This window comes from Uloborus diversus, chromosome 1 (assembly GCF_026930045.1).
Source record: "Uloborus diversus isolate 005 chromosome 1, Udiv.v.3.1, whole genome shotgun sequence".
NCBI lineage: Eukaryota > Metazoa > Arthropoda > Arachnida > Araneae > Uloboridae > Uloborus > Uloborus diversus.
Window position 1 is genome coordinate 12,401,178 of NC_072731.1, and position 21,428 is coordinate 12,422,605.

Consider the following 21,428-nt stretch of genomic DNA (forward strand, 5'->3'; position numbering starts at 1 on the left):
TTCTAGAAACAATAACTCCAATGAGTAGGGTCCTGTCGCAGTTCGTGATTGCGAAAAATATAATTTGAATTCAAAATTTCAGAATTCAAATTAATTTTCTTTTTTTATTTTATTTGGAACTGCTACGTCAGCGTTGGCGTGAACGTAATTCGCAACTCCAGCGCTCGAATACGCTACCTTGCGGTGATTTACAAAACTGCCGAAAAAACTAAAACATTGGCACATTGAGTTCCATGTTTCCGTTGACGTAAACACAGGCAGTTTGTTAGGAGTATTTATTAACGCATTCGATGTGTCTTAGATTGCTTTCAGCAACAGAAACTGTTTCGTCCCTTAATGGTATTCTCGATCTTCTCAAAATAACGTTATATTTCATTATTTCCCTCTAAAATGTGTGATGATTGTCGTAAATGGCGAAAGCGTAAACAAAGAAAACTCTGGGTTAACAAACTTCGCATTTGCTCTGTTCGATGCATTTTCCTTTTTTTTTTTAAAAAAAAGAGGATAATGGTATACCGAGTAAGTTGTTTTTTAACTGTTTTGTGTGAATTTGTAAGAATTTATTTGTAATTTGTAAGATTGTGCGAATTTTTTAATCTTAAGTTCGAAAGAAGGATTTGAGAACATTAGCAGAAGAATTAGGGCTTTCACCTCCGCCTAATTTAAAAATAATTAATTAAACGAACCTAATTTACTGCAGCATTTAGTTGGAATGGGCAGTATGCAAAATATTTTCTTGAATATATTATCGTAGAACGAAATGAAAAATGTTTAACGTTGAGAATTTTCCTCGCCAAACTAGTGGGATTATAGTTTAGAGTTATAGTTTTAGTATTAGTTAAACCATATTTATTTTTTATCATGAGTGGAATAAAATGGTAGAAATATTACAGAATTCGAAAATTTAAAAGAAATAATGTTAGATCAATTGAAAAGAAAACTACCACCATATATCCGTGAGAATTTTGTTGATGATTTGCATGTCATGACATAATTAAATCATAACGCAGAAATTAGAAAAATACGAAACAGAAAACTTTTTAATTAACCGATTCGGCAATTTGAGAAAAATAACTCAGCTACTAATGCAAAACAATTAGCGCTAGTCAAGCAAGACAAAGAAGTATCATCTTCTTTTGATAATAATTCGTAATGTCATATAATTAAATTATCTAGCATTAATTTATTCTAGTCAGGCCACAATTATTATTTAGTTTTATCAAGAATCGATAAATATCGAATTCAACATCGTGGAAATGGCTGCTTAGAACTACGAACTACGTAATTTGCATTAATTTTTGACGTTTAGTAATGCTCCTTGAATTCCCATTTCTTTCTACGTGGGCCAGAATATCAATAAGTCTTTGAAAATTCATTTAAAAAGAATAAAGCGAAAAAATCATGCATACGAACAAAATTTACTAGGCTTATTAGCATTTTCTTCGTTACCACGTGCGTTTGTTTTACCTTTTTCGTCCGCCATTAGAAAGTGGCTACAGTGTCCCCTATAATTCGTTGGAGTTGCGAATGTCGCAACTCCAGCGCTCGAATACGCTACCTTGCGGTGATTTATAAAATTTAAAAAAAGGTAAAACATTGCGTTCCACGTGTGTCTGTTGGTAAACATAAGCAGTTTGTTTATGAGTATTTATTTACGCATTCGATGTGTCTTAGATTGCTTTCAGCAACAGAAATTGCTTCCTTCCGTAATGGCATTCTCGAACTTCTCAAAAGAATGTTAGTTTTCATTATTTTCCTTTAACATGTGAGTTGACTGTCGTAAATGGCGAAATTCTAAACACAAGAAAACTCTGGATTAACACGCATTTGAATGAAATTGAAAACAAATATGCTGTTCGAAGCTTTTTTTCTTTTTTTTGAAAGAGTATACCAGATAAAAATTTTTTATGGTTTTGCGTGAATTTGTATGAATATGGTTCCCCCCCCCCCCTTAATCTCTAAAGAAAGATTTAATAACATTAGCGGAAGAACTTGGGCTTTCATCTCCGCCCATTTTAAAAATAATTAATTTAACTAAACTTATTTTACTGCAGCATTTAGTTAGAAGAGGACAGTATGCAAAATATTTTCTTGAATAAATTATCGCAGAATGAAATGAGAAATGATTAACCAAGAAAGAAATTTGAAGCAAAAACAAAAGTGGAGAACTTTCATCGCCAAAATAGTGTGCCAACTTTACTTTATTGCATGGACTAATAATAAGAGTAGACCGAGCTTTCCCAGACTTGCTGATGAAAAAATTGGTTCATGGATACATCATGTGACTGGTGGAAGGCTTGGCGAAAACTTTGGTGGCATGGTTGCTAGATGGCAACATTATCTATAGTTTGGCACTCGACATGTATTTTAAGACGTAATGTATTTTCATTATAATTTTTTTTCCCAGGTCCAGAGATTGAACTGTTTTTCTTTTAGTTATCCATTATTTTGGCATTAGTTTTTGATCACAGTTTTCAGTAACTTTTATTTCATTTGGAACTGCTACGTCGGCGTTGGCGTGAACGTAATGGCGTAAACGTTTTGCGTTAACGCAAAAATGCACTAATCGGTATCTTAAATTGAAATTTTAAGTGAAAATCTTACCCTTTGCTGATTCTTTTTGGGCGTTTGCATCTTTAATTGCTCATAGAGTTATTGAAATTGACTAATGAAAATGCACAATACAATCTAAACGAAAAACTCACTATTTTAACAAAATATGTACAACTTAGAATAACAAATTTACAACTCGGACTCCATAAAAGATCATTTTTCCGTGTTCCATCAATTCCATTTATCTTATTTCTCGCGGACGTTGATCGTCTGCTACGATCAACGCCCGCTGTTGCTAGGATATCCACCAGTCACATGGTTTGGTTTATGAGCAGCAAAAGGGTTGCCATAGCTCGGTCTACTCTTATTATTAGTCTATGCTTTATTGCTTTCATTCTCAGCTGAAGAGTTACACCAAAATTTGTTTAGGGTTATAGTTTGAGTATTGTGCAAGCAAAGAACTTTTGGCGAGATTTCGCATGTCAGTGAAACAATTTTTATTTTTTATCATGAGTTGAATAAAATTGTAGAAAGATTACAGAATTCGAAAAGTTAAAAGAAATAATAGTACATAGATCAATTAAAAAGAAAACTACCACCATATATCCGTGAGAATTTTGTTGATGATTCGCATAGCATGACAGAGTTAAATCATAATTCAGAAATTAGAAACATACGAAACAGAAAAATTTTAATTTAACTGATTCGGCAATTTGAGAAAAGTAACTCAGCTACAAATGCAAAACCATTAACGCTAGCCAAGCAGGGCAAAGAAGTATCATCTTCTTTTGATAATAATTCTTAATGTCATATAATTAAATCATCTAGCATTAATTGTTATTCTTGTCAGTCTTATGGCCGCACTGAAAATGTAGTTCCATCAAGAATTGATAAATATCGAATTCAACATTGTGGAAATGGCTGCTTAGAACTACGAGCTACGTATTTTGCATTAATTTATGACGTTTAGTAATGCTTCTTGGATTCTCATTTCTTTCTACGTAGGTCAGAATGTCCACAAGACTTAAAAAATTAATTTAAAAAGAATGAAGCAAAAAAATCATCCCTACAAAAAACAATTACTAGGCTTATTAGCATTTTCTACGATACGGCATGTGCTTGTTTTACCTTTTTCATCCGCCTTTAGACCGTGGCTGCAGTGCCCCCTATAATTTGCTGGAGTTGCGAATTTATTTAAACATGGGGTTACATTACTTACTGGTGATGGTCTAGTAAATAGTAAGTAAACATGACTATGCTTGAAATGAGCTGGTATGAACTTCCTGAAACACGTTGGATCGCTCGACATGGAATGACCCATTTTCTTTTCCAAAACAAAGATAATATCGTCGTAAGAGCGCACTTGAGCTAAATTTATAGTGCGACTTCTTGTCAGGGCCCGATTAACCTATGAAATTAGGGAAGCTCGGCCTCATTGTCTGCGTTTTGGTTTTATTCATATTATTTCAGGGCTTAACTCATGCAGACTTAACATTACAAAAACTTTTTTTTTTTTTTTTTCAGGAAAAAAAAAACGTATATAGGTGAACTAAAAGAGCAATCCTTCAGCCGAATACAAAATTTCCAGTTTGCTAGTTCCCATCATTTAAGATTAAGAAGAATTAAAAATATATTACGTTAAACGCTGTACAAAATCTTGATGATAAGTGTAATGGTGGATATCGACCATAAAATCTTTATTACCGCGTCCTACTCACAATTTCTTTTTTTATGGATATGCCTCGTATTACCCATCCTAGAAAATTACCAATCACAATCTGACGGGTGCACATTTCTTGGTCATTTCCATTCCATTTGTAGAAATGTGAAACCCAACGAGTAAGGTCCTATCGCAGTTCGTGATTGAGGAAAAACATAATTTGAAATCAAAACATCAAAATTTAAATGAATGCTGGATGCTCATTTTTTCAAATTGAGGATGCCTATTAGCTTTTCACAATGTGCAGACCTAGTGCCCCCTGACTGGTATGCACTCTTTCATTTGGCATCTCTGTCGGTGGATTGCCATTAACATTTGACAATTTTGACGCTCAGTTTCTCATTAGACGGAAGTACATGAGATCTCAAATACAAATGAGCGAAATTTGAAAAGTATTCTACTTTTGCGTGACAATTGCTTTCTTGTGTTTAAAAAAAAAAGGCTCTTCTGATATTTGAATTATTTACTGAGCATTTTAAATTGCAAAGTAGGTGTTACACATTTTGCATCTGTTCCGCTAAAATATTTGTATAAGTTTAGTCTATGTAACTTAAATGAATAAAAAAAGAAAATTAATTTAAATTCTGAAATCTTGAATTCAAATTATATTTTTCGCAATCACGAACTGCGACAGGACCCTACTCATTGGAGTTATTGTTTCTAGAAACGGCTCCTGTCCCCCCAAGCCAGCCCCTCCTCCTGGGCGGTTACGTGTGCATAGTTGTGTGTGTGTGTGTGTGTAGGCTTGTGTGCGTGCATGTAGGCATGTGTGAGTGTGTGTGTAGGACATGGACGCCTCCGACCAGCAGAAGTGGATAGCTCAGGACCGCAGGAGCCGCGCCTGCAGAGGACGGTGGGCGGTGGTGCTGCAGAGGCCCCTGGTCCAAGCTGTAAAAGGAACCGGACAAAGACGGTCAAGTGAGGACAATAAGCAATCGTGATTACTCAAAAAAAAAACCTTTAAAATAGTTTTTACTTTGGATATTTTTTACTGTTGATAGAACATTACATGGCAAACTTTTAAGCTGCACTATAAGATTGAAAAAAAAAACTGAGCTTACAAATTTTTTATTTCTACTTATGCATCTATAGAACCCTGTCATCTAATAGGAGCAGCACAGTAAAGAAATAATTCCCCAAGTCTGTATAAAAGCTTAAACTGTCAGTTTATTAAATCAGATTTCAAGATTAAAATTTTCTACTCGAAAAGCTTTTAATGCAGCTGCCACCATCCGTTAGGCATCACTTTAGGAGAAAATATACAAGTTACATCATATTCCATCGAAATACGTGTCTTAACGAAAGTACGCTTAGAAAAGAAATTCTCGGCATTAGATATGACTTCCGAGAGATGTTTGACTGATGCGAGATGTATTTCAGGTCACTTTTAACTTTTTTTGAGCATTATTATGAGAACAATTGTCATTTTTGAAGTCAAAGCAGATCATGAGACATAACCCCTTGAATGAAATTCACTGCAAATAATGTGAACTTCTGACGAAAATGATTTTTCCGTCAAAGTGCTTTAGCAAACATAACTTATTTATTTCCGACCACTTTTAATTAACAAAACGTGTTTGAATAAAAAATATTTACATTCAAAGAAAAATGTATTAACATGCATTGGTTACACGAGCTTCGAGAAAAAATTATCTTGATGACTTCAGAAATTATGTAGAAACAGCGCCTCTTGCTATTCGTTACAGAACTTGAAAAGCATAAAATCTTTTTTACTGCATTCTTTGCTTTCTACTTTCCAAAGAGCAAGAAATTTTACAAACTTATAAAAAAAAAACGTGTAAAAAAAAAAAATACTTTGATTCAGTAAGTTTCTGCCATACCATAATTTTCTTCAGAAAGCTGCTATAAGTGTTTTTTTGATTGACTAAAATCCTATGTATGTAGTACGTAATATAATTCCAAGCTAATGTAACAATAATTTCAGATTTAATAAATGGAAAAATCGCTGCTTTTATTCTTAATTATGAGAAAAAGTAAATGCATTCATTCTTGTGCTTTCCGGTATTTTAATTCAGTATTTGTTATTGATAATTTTATTTTATTAACTAATGCTAAGTAGCTATTCAATAATTTTTAAAAAGTTTTTTGTTTCTGACAGTCGATAAAATCAAAATATGTTTGGATGCGAGTTGAAGTATGATATAAGAATGGTGGATCGTTGATCCTGGCAATATTGATTCGGGAGAGTAAGTAATATAAAAATTTAGGCCAAAATTGGGAGGAAAAACTTTTTTTACGATTCCTTTCCTATGTAAAGGCAGGCTCGAACTGGCTCGCCTGCATAAGAACATGTGTGCCCTTCTTGCTATAAGAAGCAATGCAGGCGCCTCCGTTGAGCATAAAATAATCGAGCATAAACTTCTCGCACTCTTTTAGCAGAGACTTTATGGACCATACAGTGAGTATTGCCGGATCCCAGGCAAGCCTATAGATCCGGATCAGAAGTAGCCACCCTTGCATCGGGCGACAGCTTCTGGGTTGGCGGCAAATTCAAGTGGCACCAAAGCGTAGATTCAAAATGTGGCTATAACCTCCTTGATGAGACCAAAAAGAGCCTAAAATTGTTTTTAGACCACTAATTTCAAAAAATATTAGGGGGAGAGTCCCCGATCTATACGCCCTTTTTTAATGATAGCAAAGATAACTTAAAGTTGCCCTATAGAACTTAAACTTCGAAAAATATCCGGAGGAGAGCCGCTTACCCGTAGCTTCTCCTCTAACTTGACAAAACATAACCTAAAATAGCGTTTTTAGGACTTCAATTTCAGTCAACTAACCCTCTCCCTTTCTGACCTTATAGCTCAAAAGCATCACCAAAGCTTCCTTACGATTGAATTTTTAAGACTTCAATGTTGATTAATTTCCGGAGAGAAGCTGCTGGATCCACTAACGTCACTGAAGATAGTCTAAAACTGCGTCTCCGAGGTTTTAATTTTGAAATATTACCAAGACATCCCCATTCCTCCCTAATATAACTAATGATAGCCTGAAAGTGCTTTTTGACCCTCAAAGTCGAAACTTTTCTGGAGAGAGCCCCAGCACTCTCTGACTTCTGGAAAAAATATATGTCACGCATATTTTAATTCTGAACAATTTGATACCTTATTTATTACGAAACGCAAAAAACTTTTCAAGTTATCATAAAAATGCGTAACCTCTCCCCGTAGATATTTATGTTAACAGCTCAGGTGCCGGTTTCTTCGGGTTTCTCGTTTTGCGCGCATGATTTCTCATAAAGTTTCTTATATATTTCCGTAAAATTTTTAATGTATGTTTATCTGGTTTATATTTATGACCTGAACCTAAGTTTAGTTATTTTTCTAAAAATTAGTTATTTATTTTTTTTTTGAAATTTTATAAATTAATATCGAAAATTTATAAAATGTTGGGCAAAAATATTTTTTTTTATTAACTTTCATTTTTAGTTAAAATTTAGGTTAAAATCATAAAAATAAACTACACAAACATGCATGAAAAGTTTTACGGAAATATATATCAAACTTTCTGAGATATCATGCGCACAAAACGAGAAAACCGAAGAAACCGGCACATGAGAAAAAGAAGCCTAAACAGCTGCTGTTAACATAAATCTCTATGGGGAAAGTTTACACATGTTTACGATAACTTGAAAAGTTTTTGGCGCATGGTAATAAATAAGGTATCTGATTGTTCGGGAATTAACATATGCATAGCGTATATTTTTTCCAGAAAATCGAAAATTTTGAAGGTTAAAGATCCTTAAACCCCAACGATACAAACAACTCAGTTCCCTTTTTCCTTACTTTTAAAGAATTGGAGCATAATAGGTAATTTTTGGTCGCAGAAAATGGAAATAACTCATTTTCATTGCAGGGGTGATAATAAACTCGATTTTTTTTTTCTGAAGATCGAAATTGTTTTTTGGAAACTACGAGGGAGCTGTTGCAAGTTCTCTAGTTCTAGAATTACCAAGAGTTTTCAACGCAAGAAAAAAATTAATTTACAGATTGAAAAAGAAGCACTCTTGACTTTTGTTGGATGATTTTTTGCCCGTACGCTCCGTTTGTTTGCATCGAAAGAAGGGGTAGTTGCAATCCTCAAATATGTGCAGACTAGGCCATAGCCAGAGGGGGGGGGGGGGGGGGGGGGGCTCGAAATTTCTAAAATTTTGAATGCTATAAAAAAAAGCTGTCAAAAATTGTCTTTCGCACTTCAATCAGGAAATATTCAAGATTCCCTACCCCCCCCCCCCCCCAATATCAAAGATCGTTTAAACTTTCATTTTAAGGGCTTCAATTTCGAAAAAATTTCCGTTGAAGAGCTTCCAAATCCCTCTTCACACTAACATTATCGAAGATGTTCTAAAACCTGCATTTTGAAGGTAACTTCAAAAAATTTTGGGAGAATGTCCCCTCCCCCCCGTCTCGCCGAAATCAATAAAGAGTCTTCAATTTAGTTTTCATGGCTTAAAAATTTCTAAAATTTTCTTGAGGAAAGCTTACGAAAACTCCTCCCCTTAACATCATTGAAAGTCAACCAAAATTACATTTTTAGAGCTTCAATTGGGAAAGATTGCTGGTCCTTTTAACGCTACCAAAGATGGTCTTACTATTGTATTCTGAAGATTTCAGTTTCAAAAAATTTCCCAGGGATTTTGACACAATCTCTTTTTTCCCTAACATTACCAAAGATCGTTTAAAACTGCGTTTTTGCAACTGTAATTTCGAAAGTTTTCGGGGGGAGAGCCCCGAAGCGTAATAGGTGATCTTGTAGCGTAATAGGTGATATACACACACAATTGCATTTTAAAAGATTCAATTTCAAAAAAGGACCAGGGGAGTGCCACTGAACCTCTCTTTACACTACCAAAAGTTGTCGAAAATGCATTTTTAAAACTACAAATTAAGAAAATTTGCGGTGTCACACACAAAGGACCTGGAATCTCTCCATCCTTTAACATCGCCAAAAATCTCCTAAAACTCCGTTTTTAGCGCTACAATTTTTAAAAAATTCGTTAGCGAGCTCCCGAACCGCCCTTTTATTAATATAATTAGAGATATAACAATTGCAGTTTTGCAATTACCCTCATGCCTCTTCTGCCTCTAACATTACCAAAGATCGTCAAAAATGCATTTTCAAGACTACAAATCCTTAAAACTTTCTGGGGCAGAAGCACCTGTATTTAAGACAAATTTGATATTAAAAAAAAGGCTTTCAATTTCATACACCTACTGTAAAACTTATTTTTCCTGTGAAAAATCCGATATGATACACAATTTTTCAATCATTAAAAATATTCAAAAAACATTTTAATTGCAAAATGATTCTGAAAATAAAAGAAGCTTCGAATATGCAGAATTATGAAAAACTACTGGTGAAAAGCAAACAGTTAAGCTTGATTTTTATTTCTTTTATTTTGAATTTTTTAAACAAATATTTTATTTTATAAATAAGTAATGAATCTAAAACTCCATTACTATCATTATTATTTTTAAAGCTAGTAGTTTTCTGAATAATCTGTGACTAGCAATGTTTTTGACATTACTAAAATAAGTTTAAAATAAATAATCAGAAAAATATATATAAATTAAAGTTAAACATAATTACTTTACCGGACATTACCAGACATATTGCCGCCAAAACTTAAGGCAAGGTTACAAACATTTAAAAATATTTCCAAATTTGATTTTTGCAACATTTTGGGACTTGAAAAGTTTTACCATTGAAAATTCCCTTATTTCTGTATTCTATAAATGTTCTAAGCCTCCTTAATTAACTCTTTACAGCAATTTCATTTCCAAAATCTTCATCAATTTAAGACAAGGGCGCCCATATAGGGGGCAAGTGGGGGGCTTATGAGAACTTTCTTGTTATTAGTGCTTTTTACTTCCTTTTACGAAAAAGGAAGTATTGTATTCGCGAAAAAATTTTCACTCAAAAATAGGCCTTCATTTCCATTTTGCTCACCCCCAAATGATAATTGAGTTTTTTTTTGACCCGACCACACTTACATATGTACCTAAGAATGTATAGACGCCCGAAATATCCATTTTGAAGTTTCCCGAGTTAATTACGAGTTTTCTCGTGACGTCTGTATGCACGTATGAGTGAATGTATGTCGCATAACTCAAGAACGGCATATCCTAGAAAGTTGAAATTTGGTACGTAGTCTGCTAGTGGGATCTAGTTGTGCACCTTCCCTTTTGGTTGCATTCGGGTGTTTCTAAAGGGGTCTTTTGCACCTTTTTGGAGGGAATTCATTGTTAATTTCGATGCAAACTCAAGTGGTGTTATAATTTGGCAGACACTTGGCGATATATCGCCAGTCTTTTGATCGCCAAGTTTTGTTGCCAACTTGGCGACAAATTTGGCGACTTTTTTTATTTATTTTTTTAATTCTGGTTTCAACAGGCCATTGTTGGTGATATTTAGAGAGTTACAGAGAGATTACCTAAAGCTGAGTTGTAAATACTTCAGCTTGAATATTTTTCGGGGAAGAGGGACCCGAACCCCAAGGCGGTCTTAAGTTGCTCTTTTAAGACTCCAGTTTCGGATTTTCACCTAAAGAGAGCCGCCCCCCCCCCTTAACATTGCCAAAGACAGCCTAAAAGTTGACTTCAATGACAAACACTTATCGAGACAGGGTCCCAAATTCCCTTTCTCTTAAGAAATTTAAGTATAGCCTCAAATAGTTTTTAATACATAAGCTACAAAACATTTTCAGGTTAGAACACCAATTCATCTCTCATCAATTCACCAAAGATTGACTAAACTTGTTTTTAAGACTCCACTTTTCATTTTTTTAAAAACCTCCCCTTCCCCCACTTTTACATCATTAATGACAGCCTAAACATTTTTTGACTTTTAAATTTTAAGAGTTTGCAGAGGAAAAATCCCAAACCACTCTTAGCTTCAAAAATGACTCTCAATTCAGTTTCTCGATATTTTATTCTGGAGCCCTGGAGTAGCCCCCTCCCCCTCTTAGATTGTCCAAGATACAAACGTTTTAAGACCTAAGTATCGTGGGTTAATTTGTGAACTTACCCACTTTGCAAGAGCAGCTTTTTTTCGCAAATTCATGCTGCCGTTATTTTTCTCGTTTCCTTCTCCCCCCCCCCCACCATATTTCCATTCTAGCGAGTGTTAGATTGAAAGACATCGGAATTTTGTAATTCCTCAAGTCTTAGAATATTTTACCAGAAACATGTCAAAAATGCAGGAACAGTTATCCATCGGTGTTTCAAACCAGCTTGAAATTTTCCACAAATTCTTTCCAAAATTCCAATTTTCATTACGATCTTTATAGTCCTTGATAGTTCCCGTTTTGCCTGGTATGTGGACGCGCTTTGCTGTGGCGTAAACATTTCATCCTGTCAGCAATCACTCTCAATCAGTGATTCAGATTCAACTCAAAGACATTTTAAGAGCGCACATAATTTTCATTTATGCGTGTAAAGTTTGCAAAAAAAAAAAACGCAAATGGGAAAAAACCGAAAGGATGCTATTTAATAGAAAGAAAAAAGGCTAAATTTTCAAATAGAAATGATTAATTCGATAAATCAGGGAGAATAGAGAGCAAATCTGCAGTTTGCAATGCAGTGAGTTGGAAATAACAGAGCAACCTAAAAAAAGTCAAATGGCGCAGTCATAAAAGCTGCTCCACCAAAACTATGTTGCAAACAAAACAAGCCCATGGGGGAAACTCGAGAGTGTCGATGTAAATTCATGGTAATGGAACGGTCCAGTAATATTAAAGCAACTCGATTTCAAATACTCTATTTTTCTTTTTTGAGTAAAAACTGAAGGAAAGTCATCAAATTTCTTTCCGTCCCATCCTCAGTCTTGGAAATTTTGTCAAAGACGGAAGGTCTTGCACCCATGAATTAGATAAATATGCATGTTCTTAAACTGAAAATCCATGACCAGTTGTCAGTTTCCATGATTTTTGAGCATTCTTTGTTGAAAATCATGATTTTCCATTCTTTGATCACATTCGAAATTTATGACTTTCCAGGTGAGGACAACCAGTACGTGTCAAGCTTTCTTTTGCAAGTTTCCTGCTTTTAAAAGTTTTCATCATTTATATTTTCAGTACAGAGGAAATTCTTGTTTTTAAGTAACAATGCAGTTATTTGTTTTAGCCAACATTGCCAAGCAACCTATTTTTAAAAAAAGTTATTTCAGCTCATTAAAAAAGGAGAAGAATTCAATTGAACCTTCTGAACCAAAATGGTATTTCATACACATCAGAAACTTTTCCTGTAAGTCAGGATATAAAAACTTGACAACCGGCCCTCTGAGCGACGTTTTTTAAAGAATCTGTATGACAAATTAAGGCTAGTTATTGAAAAAGTTTCACTACTTTTCCTAGTATTCAAACAGAGATGCAAAAAAAAAAAAAAAAGATTAACAAAGAGATTTTTAGTTGACAATCATTGTTTTTGAAACACATCTACCATTAAATGGTAGATGTGTTTCAAAATCATTAAAATCCTGCATTTAGAAGAAATTAAAAGTTACACAATAATTAAATAAGAAAATGCAAGCCTCGTGCACCAGATTTATTCAGCATAAATGAGCAAAAAGATACAAATTTTTACCCACTGAAGTAACTGAAAATATGGGGGAGGGGAATAGTTTTCAAAGGGGAATGAAAATATATGATCCCAATACTTGGCTTTGAAGTTGTATCAGAAATTAGAGAAATTAAAAAACAAATGGCACAAATTACTGGTTTTTATATGTAAAGGAATTTTTATGGGATTTAATCAAATCATAGAATGAACAGTTAATCAACAGCACTACACATCAATATGGCAGGGAAAAAAAAATTACATTAAGCTAAGCAAAGTTCAAGATTCTGAGACATCAAAATGTTTGAGCAATTTAAATTTACCAAAGGTACAAAGTTAAAAGCATGTCGATATTGAGACTAATACAAGTATACAATCAAACATCATTTCTTAAAAATTATTCTTACATTAAGTACTGCACATTTTGACGACAGTTGTTACAAAACAAAACAGATTTAAGAAACTCACTATTGGGTATAACAACTAGGATTTTTTTATATAACTTCACTACGAATTTTCTACTAAAAAAAAAATTTCATTTCATATCACTTTACAAGTGCATTAAACTTAATCATTTGTGGCAGTAATAGTTAAATAAAAATCTGACTAGGACCTAAATAATGCACCAAAATGTGTATCACCTGACACAAAAGAAGAATGCTACCATTGTGTTACAGTCTGGAATTATAATTTATCCACAAGAGAAAAAGAAAAAAAGTTTAACTTCTCTAAATTTAAAGCTTTAAAATGAATTATAATTTGGCACCACATAAAAATAATTCTTTTGTCAGACCATGATGCAATCTTCACCTAACATGAATCTTTGTCTACACAGAAATCAACAACGCGAAAACTACTAAATTAAAAAAATAAAACAATACACAATTGTACAAAAAGTTAAGAAAAATCACAGCTTTAAAAAATGATAAAAAAATAATGTGTGAATGATAATTCTATATATAAAAAATCTTTACAATTAAAAGTCATTTCATGTTCACTTTAACTTAATCATAGTTAATGACTTAACGCAAAAAAGAAAAAAAAATTGCACTTAACAAGTGAAGGAAAAACAACACAAGGTGGAAAACAGATTCAGAAATAATTTAACATAAATAAAGGAACTTTAATCATACTGTAAGTACCTTTTTATACCTGCTAGGTGACTGGAACATGTATAAAAGCTATTAGTTATTTGCAAAAACATTGCTAGCACATTAGTATTGCTTAGGGAGGAAAAAACAATGGGGTAAATATATGTTTTTTAAAACCTTCAAGTAAATGTACTATGAAGTTTAGTTTCATACTTTCAAGCTAACTATAAAATGCATTTTCTTTTTAAATGGATGAAAATAATGTTCATTTAAAAATTAACTGAATTGTTTAATTTTAAGAGTGAGAAAGTAAGTTCAAAGCATAGAATAAGATCAAAAAAAAAACTTATATACACAAATGTATATATAAAGCTGCTAAGGTGTTTCATTTTAGTTTTAATATTTCAAACTTCATTCCTAGCAAAATGTAAAGACATATCTCTTCTGTCACTACCATTAAAATGCATATGCTGCAAATTGTATATGCAAGCAATAATGTATTGCTTGGAAAAATCAATCTATTTTAAAACAATTCAATTTTTGAAGAAAAAAACAGAAAAATTTAAACTAGTGTCATATAAACTAATTTGAACTATGAGTGCACTTTTACAGGTGAAAAGTATATAATTTTATAGAAAGATATTTTGGAAATAAATTATTTATATGTAATGAAATTTGTTTTAAATATTTTCCTAAATTATCTAAACAACATATTAATTATTCTTAATTTTGGATTAAAACACAAAGTGATTCATTACAGGATGAAAAAGAAAAGTTGAATATCGCCTGCGACTAATACAGGATTCGTACTTATTCGCAGAGATAAAAACCAAGTTCTAAAGTGACAAAAATAAAAGTTGAAAATGTGGTATATGCTTATGCATTGGGAAATTTTGTATTAAAAATTTGAAATGTATGAACAGAGAATTGATTTATACCACAGGCAAACCCAAAAATAAAAAATTATAAACAGTAGATGAAATTTGTACTATTCCCTGATTTCAGTTCAATTCACCAAATTCAAAAGGGGAAAAAGTACATAAACTGATGCAATTCATAGTATCTAATGGTTAATTTTTGGTTTCATTTACAGTAAAAGCTAGACTGCATGGAATGTGCTAGAAATGCCAAATTGCAGATATGCAAATTCTCAAACAATTGACGCAGTGAAAATTTGTGAGCTAATTTCAAAAATTCGACTCAGAGCAAACCAAACTGAAACACATTAAAATGAGTACGACAAATCTTGCATAAATCATTCAGTAAGATAAAATATGTATCACCCACAAATACTAAGATGCTTCAATGCATCTTTCTACAAATGCAGTGAAACTTCAAAACACTGAACAAATGTCAAAGATGAATTTTTAAATGGTCTTCATTTACTAGGACAGAGTATTTTATTTAACCTTCAGACATAATGGTAGAAAGAGCCTTTTCTTCATGATAGTGATTAAGCTAAAATAACATTTTACACAGTATTAAACTCTATTCGTTAATGAAAATATGCTAACTGTGACACCAAGGGTTTCTGCGAATTCAAAAATTGAAAGAGTCTAAATTTTCTCCCTAAAAACAAAGAGGTTGTACGAATCCTGTAACACCATGCAGTTATTTTTTCACTGATCACCCAATTTATTTTTGAATAGACAATTCACAACTGATATGCTATTGTGTTACGATATCTTAACAATTTCTCTGTGATCAGAGTAAAAATTGGCAAGTAATGCATTAAATCAGATCTTCGAACACAAAACGCAACTAGAATGAAATTTGAACCAGAATTCCTATTAAATTAAATATTTTTTGAGCAAAAATTCAAAAATAGTGTATAAAAAAATAAAATAAAAATATCATTTTTTAACATATATATACATTTTAGATTTTAATTAGAACAAAATAAAACAAAAAACAAAAAAAAAAAAAAAAAGACACACATATTTAGAACATTTTTTAAACATATTACTACATGTTACAATAAAATTTTATAACATTTTACAAAAAAGTAACTCGCAAAAAACAATTTTTAAGAGCATTTATATTTAACAAAATTTATGCTGTATTTCTTTGTCAAATATACATTCTATGGCATTTACATTGAACTTGCTTTTCATGAGATATCGAACAAAACATTTAAGTTACAATAATCTAAAATGCACATCAGAAGTAACAATTTGGAATTCAAATTAAGTCTATCGTTACATTGTTGGATTGCAACACTCAAGAACAAAACATGAAGAGAAGGTTTAACATTAACATAGAAAGAAAAAAAACAAGATTGAATTATCTGTTTAAATGTGAAAGATAGCATACACACCTACAATAAAGATCTCCATACATACAACCACACAAGCAAAACACAACACACAAGGGTCACCTTTATCAAGTTAATGAGTTAATACCCACCCTACATTCTGGCCCTCCCACGCGTCCTATCACTTTTACAAATAGATACATTTAAGAGTACAGAAATTCAGAATATTATCACAAATTCTTATTCCTTAACAATAAAAAACATTATTCCCTCTTTTTCTCCGTTCAGCTTTAAAAATTAACAACTATAATAAATTAGCAGCTGCTGAGAATAGATAAAATAACCAATGCATTTTAACATTTAACTTTTATGGCTATATACACTGATTCTTAGAAAAACTAATAACTTCTAAATACAAACATGATTTAATACAAGAATGAAAAATAAAAATGAAATAAAATAAATTTATAACAATTCTTTTAAAAAGTTAAAAATTTCCTTCTCAGCAGCTTTTCACTGTTCCTTCACAGTTTATAATTTTAATATTAACACGTCGCAATAGAAAATGCTGCTATAATACAAGTTAAATCTGAAAAGGCAGGAACAGTGATTATTCTACAACCCGTGTGTTCAATTACTTTACATTATAAGTACAAGCTATGCTTTTTGAAAGCTGCCTCGCGAGGTATTACGCAATGTTTGACTCTTGATGATGAAGTTTAATATGACCAATGAAAGACTAATATCACTTTTGTACTCCTAAGAAGTTTCATGATGAATATCATTGGATTGTTTCATACATTCCACTTTAAAAATAGTTTATCGCAAAACTCCCAACCCCAAAACCCTCCCATTTTTGTTTTTCTTACCTGAAACTTTGGGAAGTTTAAAGGGTAACAATAAGGCACTTTTACAACTCTCACAAATATAGGATTCACACAGAAAAAAGGAAAGGAAACAGTATTGGGCTTTTTTCTTCTCATTCAGTGTACATGTCACACATTTCAAATGATAAAAAAATGATCAAAAAAATTTCTTTAGTTCTTCAGTTGAACGTTTACCAACTACAACATAGAAACTTCTAATTAAAACCAGATACATAAATTAAAAAACTTAGTGTTTAGTGATGGATGCACTTTAACTTGCAGATCTCAAATATGTACTTTTTAATAACTGAACTGGAACAAAGAGTTGGCAGATTATAAAGAGTACCAAAAGATAAGAGTCAAATTATTTTTCTTCTGGCATGTTTCTACTGCACATATTTTCAGCAAAAACATTTAGAGCAAAAAATATATTAAATATGATAATTATATTAAACATTTCTGCAATATCGGGTAATTACAATTTCTCCGATTACATAATTGCAGCAGCCAAATTTTCCCGAAATCAATTCTCCTTCAAAAAAATATCCTCACAGAAACGAGCTTTGGGGAAAATGGCAATGTAGCACATAACTTCAAACATGTCCTTCTTAGATTCCAACAACAAATGCTGAACAATTAGGCAGTAAAAATATTGTACAATTTCTATGTCATTATTCTTAACAGATGGAGAGCATATCAAGATATTTGATACCAGGGTCAAACAAAGAAGTCCATTCTCCCAAAAGAATTTTCTCTCCTTCTCTTAGATTTTGTCAACATTCAAGATGTGAATGCAAGCTCTGTAATATTAAAACAAACAAAATGTTATTTAGAAAAGCTAAATAAAGTTGCAAGCTTACAATCCACATCACAATAAAAAAAAATATTCCAAAAATATGGGGCTTGTACTCTTGCAGGTTTTAAAGGAATTTTTCAGGTGTCAGAAAAGAAATTTTTAGTAGCAATAGCATTAACTCTGCTTTTTTAGGTTTATTCAAATACACAGCTGGAACTAGTGTTGTTCAATGCATCGCAAAAAAATTGTGCACATCACACATCACTATTAACCTGTTTAGAATTTTTTTTCTAAACCGATGCAGACACTGCACCATTTACAAATCCAAGCATTAACGTACAGCAAGGATGATAGTGGACTCAAGTAAAATTTTCTGAAAACAGTGTGAAATTTTCAGAAACTATGAGGAGCCTCAGCTTCTACCTACCAGTAGTGAGATAAAAACTATTGCAGTAGCTGTTGAGTAGCTATGATTAAGAAGATCTGACTTCGACAGAATCTTAATCTTTTCAAACATTCAATTAACATTGCATGCATTACAAAATTTCCGATGTGATTCACAAAGAATTTTGGATTGCGGATCATTGAAGAAATATTTTTCCCTCAGGATCTCATTCTGGTTAATTCTGGCACACTGCGACATGGCTGGGAATGAACATGCTGACCTGCTTGCTAAGAAAGGAGCCCTCGTGGCCCAAATATCAAATAAAATTTTGACTTAACTCACAAAAACTTTTTACCAGCAATAAATTTAATTTCAAACAGGAAGCTTTGAAGATCGCAAAAAGCCAGACCTGGGCAATTGTGAACGAGATTCCTTCTTGTGTCGCTTAAGCCTAAAGAAAGACAGCTGTATTTAGACTTAACAGGGCATGACTGTCTGAGGTCCCTTGCCCTACAAAATTGGAGCCGCTGGTTTTGCTTAATGCACTCTGTGATTACAGTCATGCTTTGAATGCTGATCACTTGGACAGATGCACTACAATGAGTGATTTTAGTTCAGATATTGAACACCATTGGAGCACTAATGTCATAACGGCGATTTTTAGTATGTGGCATTTGCAAAATAAAAATGTTAAAAAAAGACAATCATACCAAAGTCTAGACTTCTCTCAAACGCCATAGCTAACACTTAAACGTTCTTTTAAAGGAGGAGGAAACTGATCAGAAAATCTAGTCCAATTTTCATCACCAACTTGATTCTTAAACCCATGCAAAATCTGGAGGGAAAAATCAAATCATTAAACATTATGCAGTGGCATGCAAAAAAACATTAACAATCCTGTTACAACCAATACCTTTAAAAATCCATTTAAATCCTGAACGAAAATTTTGCAATACATTTCGTTCTTTTGAAGAATCAGAAAAATGAAGTACATATTTGAAATATAAACAAAATAATTTTTATAATAACAGGGTTCATACACTTGTGGCTAAAAAAAAAAAATTCCCTGACTTTTCCACGTTTGTTTTTTAGAAAATTCCAGGCGACTCACTTCACTCAAAATTGAGTTTAAATAACAATATTTTCAAAATAATTAAAATTGTTTAAAGTAGCAATGCGGATAACTGAAACTTTTCCCCTTAGATTTAAAAAAAAAAAAAGAAAAATCCTCTCTTTTTTTCCTCCCTCATAATTTTAAGTTTTTTTAAAGCACTTTGTTCAAAATCATTTTAATTCATTTACTACACGTTGAAAACAAAGTATAACTTGTTGCATTGATCGGCACACTATATAATGCATAATAACAAAAATCAACATTCGCCAATCATAGGCCAGTGCCAATAATCAGCTTTTTTTGACTTCCTTTTACGAAGTAAAGGAAATATTGTATTTGCGAAAAAAATTTCACCCAAAAATCAGCCTTAATTTCCATTATGCTCGCCCCCATTTGAATATAGTTTTTTTTAAACCTGACCACACGTCGATATATGTCTAAGAACATATAAACACCCGAAATATCAATTTCGATGATCCCTGAATTAACCACAACGAGTTATAGTCCAGTTGCATACTTAAGGAAAAAGACATTCCGTGGGAAATTTCGTGAGGAAATTGTGAGACCAATTTTAACGCATTCCTTATGACCTATGTAACTATGCCTCACCGGGTGTTTTGCTTGAATTTGTGTCAGATCACCTGTGTGACGTCATTAATCCAAGATGGCGGCTGCACTAGATGTTGATGAAAATTTTCGGTTTTAACTCATTTTTGAGGCATATTATGAAATGTTTTTAACTTATATTACATATTTAACACTTTAATACTATTACATTTCAAATTTAAAAAGAAATTGTTTATATAAAAAAAGTTATTTATTTTGCTATTTTTGATTTTTGATACAGATTTTATGAACTTTTATAGTAACCAATAGCAGTTAAAAAATATTTTGGAAAGCTTGTACGATTAAATCAAATTTATTATTCCAAAGAAACCTGTAAAATTATTTACATACACGTGTTTTGGGGTTATAAGAAGCTTTTTTTTTAATGTAGAAAAAATTTACAACTTCCGTTACTTAATATCGGAAGCAATGACAATTTTATTTTTTACATTTTATGTACTCTAAATAATGAATAATTTATTTAAACTCTTATTTTAATGCAAAAATATAGATTTAGAAATAAACAAACAGTCCTCACTTAAAGTTATTCATCTGAAGTGTCATCCATATCGCTTTGCTGGCTGGGGGGGGGGATGCTTTTCACATAAGTCCCATCACCTCCACACACATAAAGTTCAGTGCATGAAATGTTTTGAGATTTGCATTTGCATGAAACAATGCATTTGCCTTTTACACAGTGCATCGAACCAGTTTCGAGATGGATTCAGGTGCACAAGGAAGTCATGGGCGGATTTATGGGAGGTCAGAGGGGGGCAGTGCCCCCCCCCCCAGTTTTGGGAGGACTTTATGTAGTAACAACACATCTTCAAAAATTAAAAAAAAAAAACATTTTTTCGTTTTTGAATAGTTCAGAAGAGCATGGGTGGATTTATAGGGGGGGGGGGCAAAGGGGACAATGCTCCCCAGTTTTGGGAGGAGTTTACATAGTAACATCTTATCTTGCAAAATCTTATAACAAAAAAAAAAAAAAATCATGATTTTTTCTTTTTTGAATAGGAAATTAAAGTTCATTTTTTCTTTTAAACTTAAAATAGAGCCGTTTCTTACAAAGTTTGAACAATACTGTACAAGTGTATAATCTACTACTCAATTTCAGAGGCTGGAAAGTTCAAATTATTGATAGGTTCTAAAATCATTGAAAAGATTGGCGCAGTATAGCCTACAAGGTCTCTTGAACCAAAAACCCAATCTAACCAACCAAACCTTGAAAATGATTAGACAAGTCTTTGAAACTCCTAAGCAAAGTATGCTTCAATTTTATTTCTTATCAAGTGTATAAATTAAGAATTGTTCAAATGGGTAGTATGTTACTCTCTTGATACCTATTCTCTAAATCTGTGCACCATTTCTTTTAAAGTATTAACTTGCATCACAAAGCACTTTTAAAGCGTAAAACTTAAAAAAAAAAAAAAAAAAAAAAAAATTGCCTATTATTTCTAATTAACCCTT

General features: G+C 32.5%; 1 protein-coding gene across 2 annotated transcripts in view; it reads right to left on the reverse strand.

The window, feature by feature from the left end:
• Positions 1-12,821: 12,821 nt before the first annotated feature.
• Positions 12,822-21,428, reverse strand: part of LOC129227945 (transportin-1-like) — a 90,616-nt gene continuing 82,009 nt past the window's right edge. For both annotated transcript variants that reach the window (XM_054862571.1, XM_054862577.1), the window contains exons 21-22: positions 18,949-19,073; positions 12,822-17,857 (exon numbers count right to left, since the gene is read on the reverse strand). In XM_054862571.1, coding sequence (XP_054718546.1) covers positions 18,966-19,073 — 108 coding nt within the window. In that variant the 3' untranslated portion in view covers positions 12,822-17,857; positions 18,949-18,965. The remainder of the gene's footprint in view (positions 17,858-18,948; positions 19,074-21,428) is intronic.